Consider the following 18979-nt stretch of genomic DNA (forward strand, 5'->3'; position numbering starts at 1 on the left):
GGAACCTGACCTAGGCAGGTTCTTCTCATCCTTGCCCACTCCTGAGGTCTAGCAGCCTGAGGTGGAGAGCAGGCTGGAGGCTGAGCCCTCCCTGGGTTGCTGCTCCCCAAACAGGTGTGTCCTGTTCTCACCACTATCAGCAGAGGAAGCGGGGCAGTTCCCTACCTCATGGAACCGGTTTCCAACGTGGAAAAGGCCCCATGGGCATGGGCACCCCAAAGTGTCCTGTGCTGATGGGCTAGGTGATAAAAAGGGGCCCGCAACACTGTGACCCTCCAAGGCTCAGGAGAGGATGGCCAATCATTTCTCGAAGTTGACAGGCATTCACTCCCAACTCTCCCTCTTCCAAAAGGGGCCCCGGAAACAAAACAAGCAGGGAGCCAGCAGGTTATTATATATCATGCTTTTAATACAAACTTAAAAAAATCTGGAACAATATAAACTGTACAGATTTGATCAATCTTTTTTGTTTTTAAACTAAATCTCTAAACACACCAATGTTCCATTCCAAAATATTGCACAACATTCTGAATACAAAATGCTTGATTGTATTCCTCCTTCACTAAAGAAAACAAGTTCATTACCCTGCTCCCCCAAGCTCCTCTGCGTGTTGCCTCAATGCCCCCCTTCCCATCCCTAGGGGTCACACTAGAGAATCTACAGCTCACTGCATTGAGAAAAAGACATCATTCTGGACTAAAAAGTTTACATTCTTTACAAGACAATCCACCTTTTGATTTGTTCCTGGGAAAGAGGGGTAGACAGAGAGAGGATGGGGAAAGGGGAGAAATAGATTTTATTCTCCTCTTTTTTTATTTTAAAGTTTGTTTTTCCTGAAAAAATATCTTTCTCTCCTCTTTTTAAGAAAAAATCTTGAAAAGAAAAAAATTACGTTTTTTTACGTTAGAAATATACATATATTATATATACCTCTTACATTTTACAAATGTAGCAAATTATTCAATACAAACGGACACCAAAAAATGTAAAAAAAAAAAAAAAAAAGTCTTCCTACGAAACCAGGTAAATTAGTGCAGATTTCGGTTTTTCTTAAAAAAAATAAAATAGAAGCAAAAATGCCTAGATTTGAGACAGACACACTGAAGTGGGCCCAAGAGCCCAGCCCAGGAGTCATGCTCCTGAACGCACATTTTTTTCTTCTTATTTCAAAAGACACTAAGGGGTTGGTCTCCCCCTCCCTGTACTTGGTGAGAATGAGCCGACCGGGTGTGGCGGGTGCCTGTGTGCGTGGGCGTGGGGGAAGGGCTGGGAGGGGGCGTAAGGCAGCGTCCAACCTTTCCCAGAGAACAGCCTGGGCCTGTCACCTGTGCAGGAGCTGAGGGCTAGGGAGAGGGTGGCCCAGATCGGGCTGGCCCCTGAGAAGGCTAGGGGGGACAGATGGTGCTGGGCTGAGGAGCCAGGGCGTTGCCCTGCTCAGGGAGGTAGAGCTGGTGCCCACTGCAGGGAGAGGAGGCTGGCAGTGTCTGTCTGGGCGGGACCCACTGCCGCAGCAGTTGCCCACTTGGGGTCACTGGGGCATGCCAAGGGCTTTGGGACTTTCTGGGGATGGGGCCCCTGGTGCCCATACCCACTCGCCAAAGCGTCATGGTGTGGAAAGCTAGCCCGTTGGGGTAGGGTCGAAAAAAACAACTTCTCTCCAGCAGAGGTTGGAGTGGGGTCGGGGCTACGCGCCTGTCCAGCCCATCACATCCTCAGAGCATCAGGGCCCAGGGGGACTGGGTCGGGCAGTGAGGGGAGGGCAGGAGGTACCAAGAGGTTCCCCAGCAGGCAGAGGAAGAAATGTACTAAAACAATGACAGCCCAAAGATCAAAGTCTCAATTCAAGGCTTAGGACTGCCCACCTCAGGTGCTGACCCCAAACTCCCATCCCCTCCTCCCCAGGTACTCACGGTAGCAGTTCCCACCCTGGGCTGAGGTCACACAATAGGAGGGTCCAAGTCCAGGGACTTCTCCTCTTAGGTATCAGAGGCTGGATGTCTCCTTAGCCCCTCACTGCTAACCTTTTTTTTTTGGTCAAAAACAAACAAAAGTGCAGATCCCTCCGCGGCTGGGAAACCAGTGGTTTCTGCACTGCTTTCCCCTGGGGGTGTCAGGCTCAGCCAGACTCACCCTCCATGCGAACCACAGAAGGACCGACAGCCCCCCCTCAGCCCTTTCCCCAACCTCACACATAAATAAGCACTTGCTGCAACCCAGAGTCACATCTAGAGACCAAGTTTCACATGGCTTGGAATCCCATACAATAGGACAGCAAACCACGCACGCAGCCCACTGACACTCACCCCACCTCCCTGCCCACCAGCGCAGGCCCAGGAAAGAGGGGGCTATAGGAGAGGCAGCCTGTGCCAATGGCTGGGGTTCCAGGGCCTCAGTGACTGTCTGGGCCAGGTGGGAATGGTGGCGTGGGGCCACAGGGCAGACATGAAAGGGACACCAGACAGACTGCTAACCTCCCTGGAGTCAGACATCAGCTCAAGCGCGGAGGGTGTCAGGCGGCCAGCTGGCAGCTCCCTAAGGCCCAGGCCGGAGAGGGGGTGGGGGCGGGGGCTGGAGTCAGACCTATTTGGGTGGCAGGGCCCGAGAAGGCCTGCTGAGGTTGGATGGCTTTGAGTCAGAGGATAGCTGAGTGATGGAGGCAGTGACACGGGGCAGTCTCTCTCTGTTCTGAGGAGGGCCGGGCCCCAGCTGTAGTTCTTCCTTCCCTGTGAGCTTGGACACACCAGCTTTAAACCAGGCGTGTGAAGGAGGGAGGGAGGGAGGGAGGGAGCAGGGAGCAGCAATTCACATCTGGACCATTCTTAGCACAGGAAGCCACTAATTAAAGATGTTATATAGAAAACTACATGTAAAAAAGAAAAAAAAAAAGAAATATAAAACCCAAACCAACCAAATAAATCTAGAGGCAGGCAGGAAAACAGCAGGGGGGGCCGAGTTAAACCCGATTCGCTGCTTCGGAAGCCCCCTCCTACTCCATGCCTGGGCTGGATCTTGTTTCTAGAAGTTAGAGTGAGAAGACTGGAAATCTTGTTGTGTTATCTTGCTTTTCCTCTCTTTTTTTGGCCTTTCCTTTCCTTTCTCTTTCCTGTGGTCTTGGGTGCTCCTGGCCCCGCGGGCAGGTAGGCGGTCAGTTGGCCAGCACGACGGGCTGGAACGGCTGGCTGGGATACTGCATGGTGTTCAGGTTGTAGCTGAGGCCTTCCACGAAGGGTGTCTTCTCCAGAAAGAGGCTGTTGGCACCACCACCAAACACCTGGGCCACGTCGAAGCTGCTGCTGTTGCAGGTGCCAGCACCGCTGCCCCCAAAGGAGGCCGGAGAGCCACTGCCCGGGCCATCGGCCCCGTCAAAGAAGAGGCTGGGTGAGCCACCGCCATTGTACACGAACTCCTTGGCGTTGGGTGAGAGCTGGGACTGAGGGGCTGGGTTGGCGGTGATGAAGTTCAGTGAATGCAGGGACAGAGAGAGGCTCTTCTGCTTCAGCAGGTTGTTGGTGGGAGAGCGGGCCAGGCGAGGCTGCTGCTGTGGGGGCTGCGGGCCGCCTGCACCCCCGCTGGCCACCCCACCCCCACCTGCGGCCCCACCCCCCTTCTTCATCTTGGTGGAGCCAAACTTGGTGGCCGCAAAGGAGGCGGTGGTAAAAGTGATGGGCTGGGCCGAGCGGGGGATGAAGGTGGGGCTGGGTGACTGGCCAAAGGACGGGGACGGGGAGTTGGACAGGGAGCTGTCCTGGCTGCCGATGGGCACGAAGACCTGGGCGTCGGGGTTGAAGCTGCTCTTGATCTCCTTGTCCAGCTCAGGGGCAACACAGCCCTCGCTGTCATCCACGTACAGCACTTTCACAGCCCCCTTCTCACCAATCTGGTAGGACACCTCGAAAGGGTCGATCCAGACGCTCAGCTCCTCGGGCACGTTGGCCCGCACGTCCTCCACCGCCAGGCCACTCCGCTTGGCGGCCAGCTCCACCACGGGGTCCACTATCTCCCCAATGTGGACACAGCGGAAGCCAGAGCCCTTCAGCGGCTTGTCGGGGTACCAGTGGCCTTCATATTTCTTTTTCAAGAGTCGCTCGAGCTCCTCGCCAAACAGGTCTGCCCGGCGCCGGGGCAGCTTGTTGTACAGGTAGGAGATGATGAAGTTCAGGGCTACTTTGATCTCCAGCTGCATGGTCGTCTCCTAGGCAGAGAATCAGCGCAGGTGCGTGCACAAGTCGAGGGGAGAGGTAGGAAATGTACGGCGGGCAGCCCTGGGCTCCAGACAACTCTGAGAAATGAAAAAGAAAGGCTTCGTAAGTAGACATGCAGAAAGCCGGGGGGTGGGGGTGGGGGGCGGATGACACCGAAAAGACAGAGAAGCACCAGCTCTGGAACACGGAGGCCCAGGGTCCCCTTTCTGCCCCACTAGTGGTAGGCTCGCACGTGAGGCTGTGGGTAGGCCACTTTCTTCTCAGCCTTCCTTTTATCAGTGACACGATATTTCAGGAGGCACTTGATAAATATTTTAAGCAATTCTAAAGAAACAGGGGTGCTGTGGTTTCCACTATTTTGAGAATTCAGGTCATTGTGAGTGAAATAAAAAAAACAAAAAACAAAAAACTGCGCTCCTAAATCAGAAGGAGAGGGGATGGTTCTTACTAACTGGTTCCTGCGATGTCTCAAGGAAATCATACTCCCAAACTGTCACAGGTCACGACAGGAGTTTAGACTCTTCGTTTCTCCCCCTTAAATGAAAAGTGATACGGGCCCCTGAACAGGAAGTAGCACCACCAGCATTTCATGGGAGGCTGATATCCAGTCACATCCCATTTGCTATCCTGGGCTCCCTGGGTGTGTATGTGCTCTGGTTCACTTAGCGTTTGCAGAACTGTTTTTTTTTTTTTTTGCAGAACATGTAACCAAGGTGTGCATTTCCATCCAGATAAACCTCCAAGAACAGAGACTGGAGCACAATTCCCCCCAAAAAAGCCAAGACCTATCACAGTCAGACACACAGACCAACAAGGGAATTGCTGACTAGGGGCTGCCGCAGAGAAGCAGAGGAAAGGAGAGGAGAGTGAGCCTTTTAGGCGAACAGAGCCTCAGGAGCAGTACTGGTGTGGCCTCAGGGAAATCTCTGCAGTTTCTGGCTGTGATGGGGGGGCAGAGAGAAGAAATTTTCCATCACCCTCCAGCCTCCAGCTGGGGACCCATCATCACTCAGCCTCCCAGGGACTGTCTGACCACCTGTCCTTGGCACTGGACCAGATTTATCAAGTGTTTGGAGATCCCTGGAGAGGAGGCAGCCCAACATAAACACTCAGCTTGTTATTTTGGGATTCTCTCACAGCCAGATCCACAGAGGTCAGAAAGGTTTATTCCTGAGGTCTGGGCCAGCCTCATTTCTCAGGAAGACGATCTGTGAGGTCCTAAGAGCAGTGATCCTAATCGGCTCGCTTTCTCCACAAGGGCAGATCCAGGCTCCTACCGTGGGAGACCTGAACTGAAAAGGGACATCTTTGAGGCCGACAGAGTCAGAACATGTCCCCCGCCAGACCCCTGGGTGCAACTGTGCTGCTGAGCTCAGCCCAGAAACAAGACTCATTCATGACCCAGGACAGGCATCTTCTGTCCCTGGAGCTGGATTTTTGACTAAAATCCCTTTGGGGTCCAGCACAGAGTATCCAGGTGCTCACTCTAGGCTTGAGGATCTCAAACTTTCTGAACACTTGCCCCAGCTCACTACACTGCAATTGTAGGGTCTGGGCCTATGGTTCCCTGGGGGCACTCTCAGGAATGAACTCTCAGGCAAAGCTCTCCGAGGTGAGTATCAGGGAAACGCACTGGGTCGCTATGGAGGTCTGATGACGCTGGCCAAGTCCAGTGCTACCCTCATCTCAGGTCTGAGAGGCCACGGGCAGCAGTAAAACCAATGCTACGAGCGCGGCCTCTCCAGAGCCCTCCACAGGGAGGCTCAGGACTCAGGAGACCCTTGTCTTCCCCTCTTCTGGCCTCTAATATAGACTTAATCTCCATATGTCTTCAGTGCCTATTCATAGTCACCAAAGATTAGTTCCAGGGTCCTTCTAGGTTTAAAGAAAAGAATGGTAAAGATAAGCAGCCTTCTGTTTATGAGGATTGATTTCACCACCAGATGCAAGCTAGCCACCAGGACTATGCCCCCCACTCCCCCAAGAACGGAGGTCTGTAAGGGCCACAGTGGCCCACTGGGAGTGTCCAACACATAGGAAACTAGAGTTGTGAAGAAAGTTGGCACTGATTCCCAAGAACAGGCCTGGATTTAAAGACAGTGTCTTCAAAGTCTTTTTGAAAAGGAGACCTTGAACATGACATATGACACTCCTCCCAAGGCACCATATGGCCTCTTGGTATGCCACACGGTCCAAAAGGGCCCCTACACCCATCTATGCCTTCTCCAACTCTGCTGCCCAACTGCCTTCCAAGTCACCTCCTCTGAACAGTTCAGCCTCAGAATGGGAGTGTTTTAAATGCAGGCCAAAGTCATTGGGAAATAAGCCTCCCACCTCAAAATACAATAGAATCACTGTCATCAGCCCTGCCTAGCTAGCCATTTTCTGCAGCATAAGCAACTAACGCTGCACACCAATTTATACCTCTGTGATGCTGCTGCACAAATAAGGAAGTATGTAATGCCACCTTCACTTCTTTAATTGGAGAACAGGCCAGGCCAGATGGCTGTGGGGTGGAACCTTAGAAAAATGCCGGACAACCAGAATGAGCTTTTCTGCTTTATCAGCTCAGGCTCTAATTTTGACTTCAAGAAGCTTATGGAACAGAGGATTAAAGCACTACTGCTCTCTTTAACTAAAGATAGGAGTGACCGCTCAGATCAGTTTGTTCATTTTTTTAAGGCTATTGTACAAATTCTAACAATTACATACTAAATATTCATACATTCATACAATGTGGTAAAATTAGAAAGCTTAAAAATAAGGACCTTTCAATAAAAGGAACAAATAGATTTAAGTTAAACCACAGGAGAGGACTCAAAGACTTTCTACAACTCTGACTCAGGTGCAAAAGGCCAGAAAAGTCACAAAAAGAAAAAAAAGACTAAGTGCTTAACAATAGCAAAACTGACCTTTTGTCATTAAAAAAAAGTTGAAATATGAGATTAAAATTGTTTGCTTTTATTTTTTTAATATTTATTTTTATTTATTTGGCAGCATCAGGTCTTAGTCCTGTCATGTGGGATTTAGTTCCCTGGCCAGGGATCGAACCCATGCCTCCTGTATTGGGAGTGCAGAGTCCTAGCCACCAGACCACCAGGGAATTCCCTGTCAGATTTTATTTAGAATTTTATCCTCTTTCACTTGCTTGACTTCCAGCAATAAACTTAATCCTGGATTTATGTTTTAAGAGTAAGTGCTCAAGAGAATGTCAAAAAGCGGGCGAAGAACGAAGCTGAAAGGTGGCTGCCAAGTCAACAATATGATAATGGAGACGCCAGAGAAGTGACAAAAACGTGGACAGTTTTCAGAAGAAAAAGTTATATGTTTTAAAGGTGAAAAAGAGGTATGGTGGAGGGAACCCACTGGGCCCCTAAACTCTGAGTACGTGTAAATTCAGACACCACAAGCCTTAACATCCAAATCGTCCTACTGGATTCAAGTGAGTGTGGAAGGAGGACTCGGCGATCACACTTTTGACAAGACCAGTCGATGTCATTAACCGGGTGCTGGGCAGTGGGGGCCTGGCTCTCGCGGGACAGGGGGTGGCCCCACCCCACTGGTCCGGAAGGCGGTGGCCCAGATGGGCGGGTGTGGTTGAAAGGCTTCCAGGACTTGCGGCGACCGACCGCAATACCCCGCCCAGTGTCTCACACCATGTCCCTCAAACATGGACCGTGCAAGCCCAAGCCGGCTTGCAAGGCTCCTTCCAACTAAGAGGGCTCGTCCTATGCAGTCCAGGTTTCTCTGAATCCAGGAAGACCTGACTGCGCCCCAACGTAAGAAGGGCAGGCTCTTCACTCTGGGAATTGTAGTCTTCAGAAACCTCATGCTCAGGTTGGAGCAAATGACCTACTTTCTCTGCACACTACATTTCCCTGCGTACTTTGCGAAGACTCAGCCAGGGAACTACGCATGCCCGACGGAGGGTGAGAGAATCCAGGAAAAGTTTCCGCTGCACATGCGCGCTGTGGCGGGCTGGCGCCCACCCCCTCCTTCCCCGCCCACGGCCTAATACATTTTATATAAATTCTATCTTAAAGCCTACTCTTCGTATTGTATCACCCCACCATATCCAAGTCTCGACTTCTCAAGAAACTAAACTTTTCCTCCTTCTGTCTCTTCACTGCCTCGCATGACTGCTGAATTAAGGATCAGCTTCTAATGAGTTTTTCTTGTTTTTTTTTTTTTTTTTTCTGGGTGAAGGTGGTAGGCTGGGATAGATAGGGTCACATTCCTCCCCCGCCTCAAACCCCTGCCACTTTAATCTGTATTCTTTGGGCTGGGTGGTTTCCTTTTGGAGTTGCTACAGGGCCGGTGGGTTCGAAGAGAAAAGAGCCTTTTTCCCTTAAAGCTCAGCGGGCTCCACTGCAACACCCTCACAGCCAGGAACGGACAGGCAGGAATTCAACCAGTTCTCCCGTCCTCTCGGCCAAAGAAATTCCCAGTTTTGAGCTGCGGGGAGGCGCTGGGCCGACAATCAAAAGGCCCGACGCCAGCAGGGCCCAAGCCTCACTCCTCTACTAATCCAAGTCCGAGTAACCGGAGCCGGCTAGGTAATGGGAAAAGAGTTCCCGGGCAGGGAAGGAAAAACGGTACATCTGACACCTGAACAACATCTTTTAATACTTAAAATTGTTGGTGAGTCTCCTCCCACTGAAAGACCTGCACTCTGGACCAGACTTACCAGATCCTAGGCAAAGCTCCCTAATCCTTCCTCCCACACAAGCTTCTTTCCCCGCTCCGCTTAAGAGGGGGATGGGGGCAGGCACCCAAGAAAGCAACAGGGGTGTTTTTCTGCTGTTAAATCAAAGATGAGGGACCCTTCCCCAGGGTAGGGTGGGTAGGAAGGAGGGGGAAAAAAGGTTAAGATACTGAGCAGACATCCGGGAACCCCCTCGGCTAGCCGCTAAGTTGTCGCCTGATGTGTGGCGTTCTGGCTCTTCTAGGGGGTGAGAAAGGGCTGCCAGCTGTCGCTCGTCTCTCTGCTCCCTCCTCCCCCTCCGTTTCTGGTCAAGGGCACAGTCCATCCTCTGGACAGGAAGGAGCTTAGGAGTAGGGCTCTTCCTCTGAGGCACCTCACCAGGGTCAACCAGTATCCACTGATACAGCTGGAAGGGTACTTTTTTTCCGCCTAGTTTTCCCTTCAAACACTGACGAGGATGAAGAGCTCAAGCCAAAATGGTGAATTCTGGCTTGGAGACCAGAGGACCGTCATCACTGACGGGTCCAAAAGGGGGTGTGTGGGGGGGTGTCCATTCTCCATCCCTCAGGCTCCACAGGGCTCAAAATAAACCCTATTAATTATTACCACCACCCCCCTCTTTCCCGGACACGGGCAAAGGAGGTGCAAAGCAAGAAGGCCTGGATCCTCTTCCTTCCTCTTGATTTATTTAATGGTGTTGAGAGTTATGTTTGGGGGGGGGGGGCGGAAACAAGGAAAATCTAGCGACTCTCTAGGATATTAAGAACGGAGGGAGGAAACGCACCCCACCCAGGAGGTGGTCACACTTGAAACTGGGAGAGAGAGACTGTGGGATACCCCAGGATCAGAGCGAACGCGAGGGAAAGAGGAGCACGGGCAAAACGTGGGCTCCAGTGGGGAGGTGGAAAGGGGGGGGGAAATGCTAGCCAGGTGTAAGGGGGTGCGACAGCAACGTGGAGCGTCCAACAGACCGAAGAGCCGGAGTGGAGCGGGGGTGGGGGAAAGCGTCTCCTGCCTGTTTGGGTCCTTGCGGGGGCCACCCCACCCCCCTCAGCCCGCACGGCCCCACTCACTCACTCGGGTCTCCGCCGCGGCGGGGCTGCGTGCCGGCCGCGGGGCGGCTTCTTCCTTCACGGTGTCACCTGCGAGCCGAGCGGAGGTCGTTCTCCTTTTCCTGGGCACCGCCGGGCCCTGGGCCGATGTGTCCTTTGCTTCGTGGAGGGTTGGGGGAAACGAGTGAGAGGGGCTTATGGGCTATGACTCTCAGTAATTCTTTCCGCTTTTTTGGAGGTCGGGCTCAGCAGCAGGGCGGCGCGCGGGGGGGCGGGTGGTGGTGGTGGTGGTGGTGGTGGACGCAGGGCTGGCGGGCCAGCCGGCGGCGGTGACGGCGCGGGGATGGGAGGACCAGGAGGGTGGCTCGCGTCGCGGAGCGGAGGACGGTCCGGGCTGTGGCCGGAGGACGGTCTTGCCCTTCTGGCCGCGCGTCGCCCGAGCCGCTCGCTTCTCGCCGCAGGACGACGACTCGCACCTTCCCGCGCCCCGGCCCGAAGTGAGCAAAGTCAATGAAAAGTTTCACCCTTAGCAACCCTGCGCACGGATCCGGCTTCCCCACCCCTGCGTGATGCGTCCCTCCGCCCTGCAGGGGCGGGGCCCGGCGCCGGGCCGGGACTACTTCCCGGCCGGCTGGCGGCTTTAACCCCTCCGGGCTCGCGGCCAGGCACTCGGCGTGGAACCCGGCGGGGGCCGGGCCCTCGCCCTTGTCCTACCCTCTGGTGGTCGGCCGGCCCGCCTCATCACTCAGCCCCCTCCTCTCTCAGATGTCAGCGAGGCTGCCTCTGGTCGGCCTGTGTCACGTGGGCTGTCTCCCCTCCCCATCACGACTCCGCATCGTAGTTTATTTTTTTTCTTCGTGCAACCCCCGCCCCCCGCCCCCCGCCAAACCACTCAAATCGTGCTTATTGTGTAAAGATGTTTCCCTAGGTTAGACAGCAAGTTCGGGAGGGCAGGGGAGTCTGGCCTGGGACTGCGCGTGTGCTCACTTGGTGTGTTGGCTGAATGGGTGTGTCGCGAGAAAAGGGAGACTTTTCCCCGCTGTTTTTTTTCGGCCCTGCACCTGCACGGTTCGGTTTTGCTCGGCCGAACCGTCCCCGCGGCCACCTCAGCGAGTCCTTTCGGCTCTGGGCCTCTTTGACTGACCTTCCCCGTGGCGCTCGCACCGCCCCAGTTACGGGTCTCTTCTCGGGTAGGGGAGCTGAGGGGACGACTCGAGCTCTGGAAAGGTTTCAGACCTTTTTATCAAATTCGGCTCTTGGCCCAAGTCTTCCGAGCCCCTCGTGCCTCGTCAGGGGGACCCGTAACGTCGAGGGGAAAACCCGGGCTCAGGCAGCGCGGGTGTAAGAAAGGGATGACCAGAGGCCGGCCGGCCGGCCAGGAAAAGGAACCGAGCGACACATGAACCTGCCCCCTTGCCGCCTCTGGCGCCCGTTAACCTCGCGTCTGGGGCAGCGCCAGCCCCAGCCCCGCGCAGGCGCGCGAGCGTGTCCCCCGCCCGCTCGGGGCAGGGCTCGGCCCCTTTGCGGACGCCCCCGTAAGGTTCTCCCCATTCGGCGACCCCCCACCCCGCACCCCGAGCCACATTTCTTCTAGTAACAGACCCCGCCGGCGGGGGTGGCGCCTGCTAGGGCCAGAGGCACCGGGCTCGCGCACCCGACAGTCAGTCGGCGTGCGGACCTAGGGCGGCGGACCCAGGTTCGCCAAACCCGGGGACCCGCACACGCCAGACCTGCGCGCTCGGCTCCCCTGACCGGGCTACTGGCCACTCGGCTACTTTGTGACTGTGTTAGGCATTGTGTGTGTAGGGAGGCCTGAGTCTCCAGGGAGGTCACAGGCGGACGGGACTGCCCTTGGTGAAGCCCGGGGCCGCTGGGAGCTTGTACCTTAAGTCTTCCTATCCCTTCTTTAATCGCCCATTCCCCAATTCCCTCCCTACCCCCGACCTTAATTCTCATTCCAGACAGTTCCAGCCCAACGGCAGCCGCCAAACCCACGTGGGGTGGCGAGATCCGAAAGTTTCCAGCTACGAATGGTTTGCAGTTTTTCCTTGATCACTATTTTTGGCAAGGGCAGAGAGCAACGGTAAGGAGCGGCTTTAAATGCTCTTCGCTGTAGAGAAACGCTGGACTGGAGGGCAAACTCCAAGGGGACCGAAAGCGGGAGAGAGCCTGAGCCGTAGAACCCCCCATCCCCCACACTCAGAGCACCTCAACCTCTGGGGCTCCTCCAGGGACTACTTGCTTGTGCGTCAGCCAGTGCCAGAGCGTCACGTACACACCCCCTCCGCCTAGCCTACTCCCCCCCTCCCCTTCTTATTCCTCCACCTCCTTCCCCTCCCTTCCTCTCCCCTACACCCCCGCCCCCGTTCCGCCCCGCCTCCCTCTCTTCTCCCCTCCCCTCGCGAGTTCCAACCGGGCAGCCAGACTTGGCCGACTCAGGGTTCCGGAGCCCTGGAGAGCTAAAAATATACCCGGTACGTTAGCAACAGCCTTTCCATTGGTGGGGAACAGGGAGCGGCAGCCCCTGATTGGGTATTCGATCCAACCTCTAGGACGGGGAAGTGGGGGCGAAAAGCCTAGGAGCCCAGCCCTTTGCGGAGGGGGTGGGGTGGGGGGCGGTGGCGGGGAGTGCGGTTGCGTATTGGGGCATTGCAAGGGATGCTGGTATTTGTAGTCATTTATTGGAGGCCGCTGTGAAAATAAGTGGGTTTGAATCCCAGTTCTGCCACCAGCCGTTTTATCTTGATTTAATGGCAGTAAATCTCTTTACATTATCAAAACGTTTTCTCGTCCTTAAAACGGAGATCGTGTAGGGATTAAATCTTATACTGTATGTAAAGCCTGTCTCAAGTAGTTGTTCTTAAAGGTCACAGTCCTGGCCAAATTGCATTGTGTATGTGCTGTGCTCAGTTCGGTGTGTATTCTGCAATAGGAAACCATACAAGACAGAAAGAGAAAGGGGGGAGTGAGCTGAAACGAATTCTTCTAGGGTATCACAAGAAGGAGGGATGGAGTCCATGTAAGCAGATAAAGGGTACACATTTCTTACCATTCAGGAAATGTGAAGCAGGTTGAAGGAGGAGTGAATCCCTGGAAGGGAGGTGTTGAATTTCTGCGCGTTCCAGCATTTATTCCAATCTCTCCTGAATGCTGAAAACACACCAGCCTGGACCAATATCACTGAAACAAAACTGAGAAACTCAGCCTCCCTGGCAAGTGGGAGCACTGGGTAAAGGGTTAGCATATAAATAGGAAAAAAAAGGAAAAAAGGTAATCATCATTCTTAACTGCTGAAGTCTCCATTTATCATGTGGTAAGGTGGATGTTTTTTGCTCTCCTCAACGTGTGATTTCCTCTTGTCAGGGCTTAATTGTGTGCTGAGTTCCTACTCAAGCATTCCAGAGTCCCCTCCTATTTTGAATAATCACAGGTTGAGACATACACTTTGTTTTCAAGATGGTGAGCTTCAGTAGTAAGCATGTGCTCAGAGGGTGGAGGCAGCTCCCCTGTCTGAGAGTAAGCAAGTTACGCCAGATGTTTTGTTGTGACAAGTCAGGCTGGTCATAATTAGCCCCAATTAACTCTCTGGGGTGAGTCATTCTCACACACACATGTCCGGGTGAGAAATTTTGTAGTTTCTTTTAAGTTATCCAAGAAAATAGAAAATTTGATTCTTCAGACCCACTGCTCCAACTGCGCAGGAACAAAGACAGCCACACAGAAATTAACTTTGGAGAAGAGTGATTGGATGGATGCTGAGGGCAAATGATATGCTGTTTATTGACCTCATTTACCTCTAGTAAAGGAGGTAAGTGAACAAACCTGTTTTTGGCTAAGACACTAAAACTAGAGTGTCCAAAGGAAGTATCACTTTAGCCTTGGTGATGGCAGGCAGGCCATTTGGGGATATAGTTGATAAGGAACTAAATAACTGGCAAAAGATGGAAACTGGAATCTTTTTTTTTTTTTAAGGCAGGAAAATTCCAAGGCAAAGAATCTTTCGCATTTATGTCCTTGGTTCAAACTCTAAAGAACTACAGGTCAAAATGTAGTGACATACAATCTCTTTGAGATTTAGTTGAGTTTGATTCCCTGGGAAGTTAGTTTTCTTCATTTAGAAGCTGCTAATTGCAGGCCAAGGTCCACATCTGGTGGCTCTATTGCCTTGGCATATACTGACACATTAAAAAAAATTTTTGTTGTTGGCTGCGCTGGGTCTTCGTGGCTGTGCTCCGGCTGTGCTCTGGCTTTCTCAATTTGTGCTGAGTGGGGGCACTCCGACTCCTCATTGCAGCGGCTTCTCACGTTGCAGGACATGGGCTCCAAGGTGCTTAGGCTTCAGTAGTTGTGGCTCCCCTGCTCTAGAGCCCAGGCTTAGTGGTTGTGACACATGGGCTTAGCTGTTCCATGGCATGTGGGGTCTTCCCAGACCAGGGATCGAACCAGTTTCCCATGCATTGCAAAGTGGATTCTTAACCACTGGACCACCAGGGAAGCCCCTACAATTTTTAAAATGAGTTAACAGACAACACTTAAAAGTTGAGAGGTTGTACAAAAATGTCTTGTCACTTGTTCTAAATTCAAAAGATATGGTAACACTGGGCATTCAAACTGGCAATTGTTTCAGTTGAATAGCAACTGTTCCCTGTAGACAGGGCCTGTGCTCTCTGGTTCCAAGTTTCCTAGACTCCCTATTGTCCCCCAGACACTGAGGCCCAGTGCCACACACCAGAAACCATCAAGTTTGGGCTGCTCTTCTTACATCCCTCCCGTTTTTTTTTTTTTCCTGCACTATGAGGCATGCAGGGTGATCCCCAAGCGGGGATTGAACTGTGCCCCCAGCAATGGAAGGGTGGAGTCTTAACCATTGGACCACCAGGGAAGTCCCATCTCTCTCCTTTAAAAAAAAAAAAAATTTGGCTGTGTTGGTTCTTAGTTGGAGCACACAGGATCTTTCGTTGCGGCACACAGGCTAAGTGAGGGCTCAGTACTTGTGGCGCGAGGCATGTGGGCTCTTAGATCTCTGACCAGGGATCAAACCTGTGTCCCCTGAACTGGAAGGCTGATTAACCACTGGACCACAAAGAAAGTCTCTCATCCCTCCCTTTTAATCACTTATGTTACTCACCCAGACTCCTGTATTTGTGAGTACTTTTTCTAGATGGTTTTTTTTTTTTTTTTTAGAACAGAATAAACTGGAAAATATTGTACACACAGTAAATATTTCATGAAATTTTGATTTCTCTTATACATATGTATGAGGCGTGAAAACAGTCCAAGTGAGAGATTGTTGTAGGGTATGGTGCATCTGGCAGCATTCATGTTGGGAGCTTAGAAAGAAAAGGTACAGAGTTGGCTGGATAATGTGACAATGGTATTTCAAACAAAGGAAATAGCCAAAAAGATGGGGTATGTGTGAGGAATTCCCTTCATGAATAGAGGAAAACCTGAGGGGTAGGGAAGAAAGGGAACCATATGGAAGACCTTCAGTGCTAGGACTTAAATGTTTATCTGTGAAGTAGAGGCAATGGCACCCCACTCCAGTACTCTTGTGGAAAATCCCATGGACGGAGGAGCCTGGTAGGCTGCAGTCCATGGGGTCGCTAAGAGTCGGACACGACTGAGTGACTTCACTTTCACTTTTCACTTTCATGCATTGGAGAAGGAAATGGCAACCCACTCCAGTGTTCTTGCCTGGAGAATCCCAGGGATGGGGGAGCCTTGTGGGCTGCCGTCTATGGGGTCGCACAGAATCGGACACAACTGAAGTGACTTAGCAGCAGAGGCCCTTTGCAAGAACTACCATTGAAAAAAGTAAAGCCTTCCCAGTAAGGGTCAGGCATTTACCAGGTCAGATTTAATCCTTGCAAACCAAAGTGGGAGGCATTAATGTCCTTATGTAATAGATAAGAAAAAAATGTTCCCAGTACTAAAGATCAGTAGCAGATCAGAATTCAAATACAGGACGGATAATAAAGCCAACGCATTTCTCATTACTTTTTTTTTTTGAGCAAGAGCAATGTAATAAGTGTGATGTTTAAAGGAGATTAAATTACCATATGTGTACAGAGCATATTTGAGAAGCTAGAAGCAAGACACTCATCCTTTTTAGATCCTAGAAATGAATGTATCAAAACACTGAATACTTAACAGTAATCATAAACCTGGGAAATGAAATGGCTTTCTTAGATTGAACTATAATAAATTTAGTTATTTTAACTAGACTTGTGTAAGTAGTGGTTACTTCAACAAATAAGAAAAACAGTAATTTTTAAGACCATTCTGTTTTTTTGTGGCCACACAGTTGGCTGAGATTATTATTCACTTTCCAAAGAACTGTATACAGTTAGAGGTTAAAATTCAGTTTGTAAGCAATATTTTCTCAACAGAGAATACTGTCATTATTCCAATTTTTAAAACTGAAAAAGACTTATCCTAAGGTCCAAGGTAGACAATAATTAAGGACTTGAATTTGAACATCGTTTATCTAATATGGTCTTTAAAAAAAAAAAAATTTTTTTTTTTGGCTGTTCCAGCGCTTAGTTGCAGTAGGAAGGACTTTCAATTTTCATGGGCATTTGGGCCCTAGTTTTCTGACCAGGGATCGAACCCAGGCCCTTTGCATTGGAAACACAGTGTCTTAAGCCAACAGAGTTCTTAACTTACTCATATCCTTCTCTTGGCCTCAGACAGCAAACAAATGGAGAATGGGATTGTGAAATTAGGTGACAGAGGAACAGCGTTCAGCAGAATTCACTGGGCTGAGATTGAACTTGCCTGTCACTGATCAGTATGGAAATCTCACCGGGCATTAAGTTTTAAGCTCCCTTGCAAGACCTTTTAGAGGCATACACACTGAAGCTCATAGAACACAGTAAGGTGTTGTTTTGCTAAAACTAAGCAGTAGCTTTTCAAACACTTGTAGATCCAAGATGTTACATGGACCAAGGTGGTTAATAAATTTTTGTGGGGAGGGGGGACATACCTCAAGGCAAGTGAGATCTTTTTCTCTGACCAGGGATCAAACCAGAGTCCCCTGCATTGGAGTTTTTACTGCTGGATTGCCAGTGAAGTCCCAATGAACAAATTTCAGAAATTGTTTAGTAAAACAAAACATTATGACTTAGTATTACACATTAAAACTAAAGTTAGTTACTAACTAAACTTAGTTAGAATCAGTGACAGATTCTAGTTATAACATGGATTATCTGGTCTCTACAACTTTTGATTACTTTGCCAACAAAGGTCCATCTAAGTCAAGGCTATGGTTTTTCCAGTGGTCATGTATGGATGTGAGAGTTGGACTGTGAAGAAAGCTGAGCACCGAATTGATGCTTTTGAACTGTGGTGTTGGAGGACTCTTGAGAGTCCCATGGACTGCAAGGAGATCCAACCAGTCCATTCTAAAGGAGATCAGCCCTGGGTGTTCTTTGGAAGGAATGATGCTAAAGCTGAAACTCCAGTACTCTGGCCACCTCATGCGAAGAGTTGACTCATTGGAAGACTCTGATGCTGGGAGGGATTGGGGGCAGGAGGAGATGGGGACGACAGAGGATGAGATGGCTGGATGGCATCACTGACTCAATGGACGTGAGTTTGAGTGAACTCCGGGAGTTGGTGATGGACAGGGAGGTCTGGCGTGCTGCAATTCATGGGGTTGCAGTCGGACACGACTGAGCGACTGAACAACTTCTGATGTACCATAACCCTTACCTGATGCTTTAAAACTGCTCAGAGCTCCCCAAACACATCACCCTGTCCAAACTGTTTCCCCCACAAAAATGTCCGTTATCAGCAGACCCCATCCCCTCTGCTGGGAGGTTGCAATGTGGCCTTCAAAGCCCAGTTTATTACCTGGTTTCTATTACTTTAGTTATTCATTCAACACTGAGTACCTGCTACACGCTGGGCACAACAGACTTATTTCCTGCCATCATGGAACACAGCCTTATAGATGATAGTCAATATCACCAAATGCGAAAAACAAAATGCTCATGGTGCTATGTGGGAGTATGACAAGAGGGACTTTGGGGGTTGAATGAGGCATCTTTAAGGAAATACTTAGCTAAGGTCTGAAGGTGAGTAGGAGTTAGTTGAGCAGAAGCAGAACAGAGCTTTACAGGTAAAAAGCACAGAGGCAGGAGGGAAAGCAGCAGTTTGAGGAACTGAAAGGAGCCCTCATGGCAGTCCTATGGCTATGATCTTCCTCTAGCCTTCCTGAGGTGCCTCTCGCTAGGCCCTTGCTTTGTGCAGCCCCTGAGTTGCACTGAGCTGTTTCTGTTAAGCTCAATCACTAAATTCCTTGAAGGCAGAGATTATCTGAATTCTGTTTTGGACATTCAATACATCACAAATAAGCAAGTATACATTCAACAAGACAAAACTCCGACAAGAGGTCAGAAGACCCATCTCTTCCTTTAGCTCTGCCACTAAGTTGCAATGTGACCTTGGGCCAGATCCCTGGATCCTGCCAAGACTCAGAAGCTCTTTCAAATTCATGGTCTTAAAGGCTTACTTGACTGGAAGTCTCCAGTTATGAATATGTCTCTTCTGGATAACTTGCTTATTGCCTCTAGCAGACAAAAAGTACAGATGGTTAAGTTAGGGTAGGATACATCTAAAGTTGATTTTACTTAAATCACACATCCCTTCACATCCTATTATTTTTTTTGGCCGCACCTCATGGCATGTGGAATCTTATTTCCCTGACTAGGAATTGAACCCACACCCCCTGCACTGGAAGTGCAGAGGCTTAAACACTGGACCACCAGGGTGGTCCCTCCCTTGTATCTTTAATGTGAATATATATATGTACTTTATGAAAAAAAGTCAACCAAGTTCAGTTTTCCTAACTCATTGATTTGAATACATTTTGTCTCACTCCCTTCTCCGTTATTGGAAGCCACCTCTTCAGTTCAAAACTCAAGTTGGGCAGGAAGGAAAAAGCAATGTTTCTAAAAATAACTTTGGTTTACTTATCATAAAAGGCACGACTGGTTTTGAATTACAATAGTAATAAG

At 50.6% G+C, this 18979-nt stretch overlaps 1 protein-coding gene across 1 annotated transcript; it reads right to left on the reverse strand.

Moving 5' to 3' along the window:
- Positions 1-388: 388 nt before the first annotated feature.
- On the reverse strand, positions 389-10444 carry TOB2 (transducer of ERBB2, 2). Its single transcript, NM_001083387.1, is given in 2 exon segments — positions 389-4279; positions 9985-10444. A coding segment is annotated over 1 exon segment (1038 nt). The 5' UTR covers positions 4184-4279; positions 9985-10444; the 3' UTR covers positions 389-3145.
- Positions 10445-18979: the final 8535 nt, after the last annotated feature.

Source organism: Bos taurus, chromosome 5 (assembly GCF_002263795.3).
Source record: "Bos taurus isolate L1 Dominette 01449 registration number 42190680 breed Hereford chromosome 5, ARS-UCD2.0, whole genome shotgun sequence".
Taxonomy (NCBI): domain Eukaryota; kingdom Metazoa; phylum Chordata; class Mammalia; order Artiodactyla; family Bovidae; genus Bos; species Bos taurus.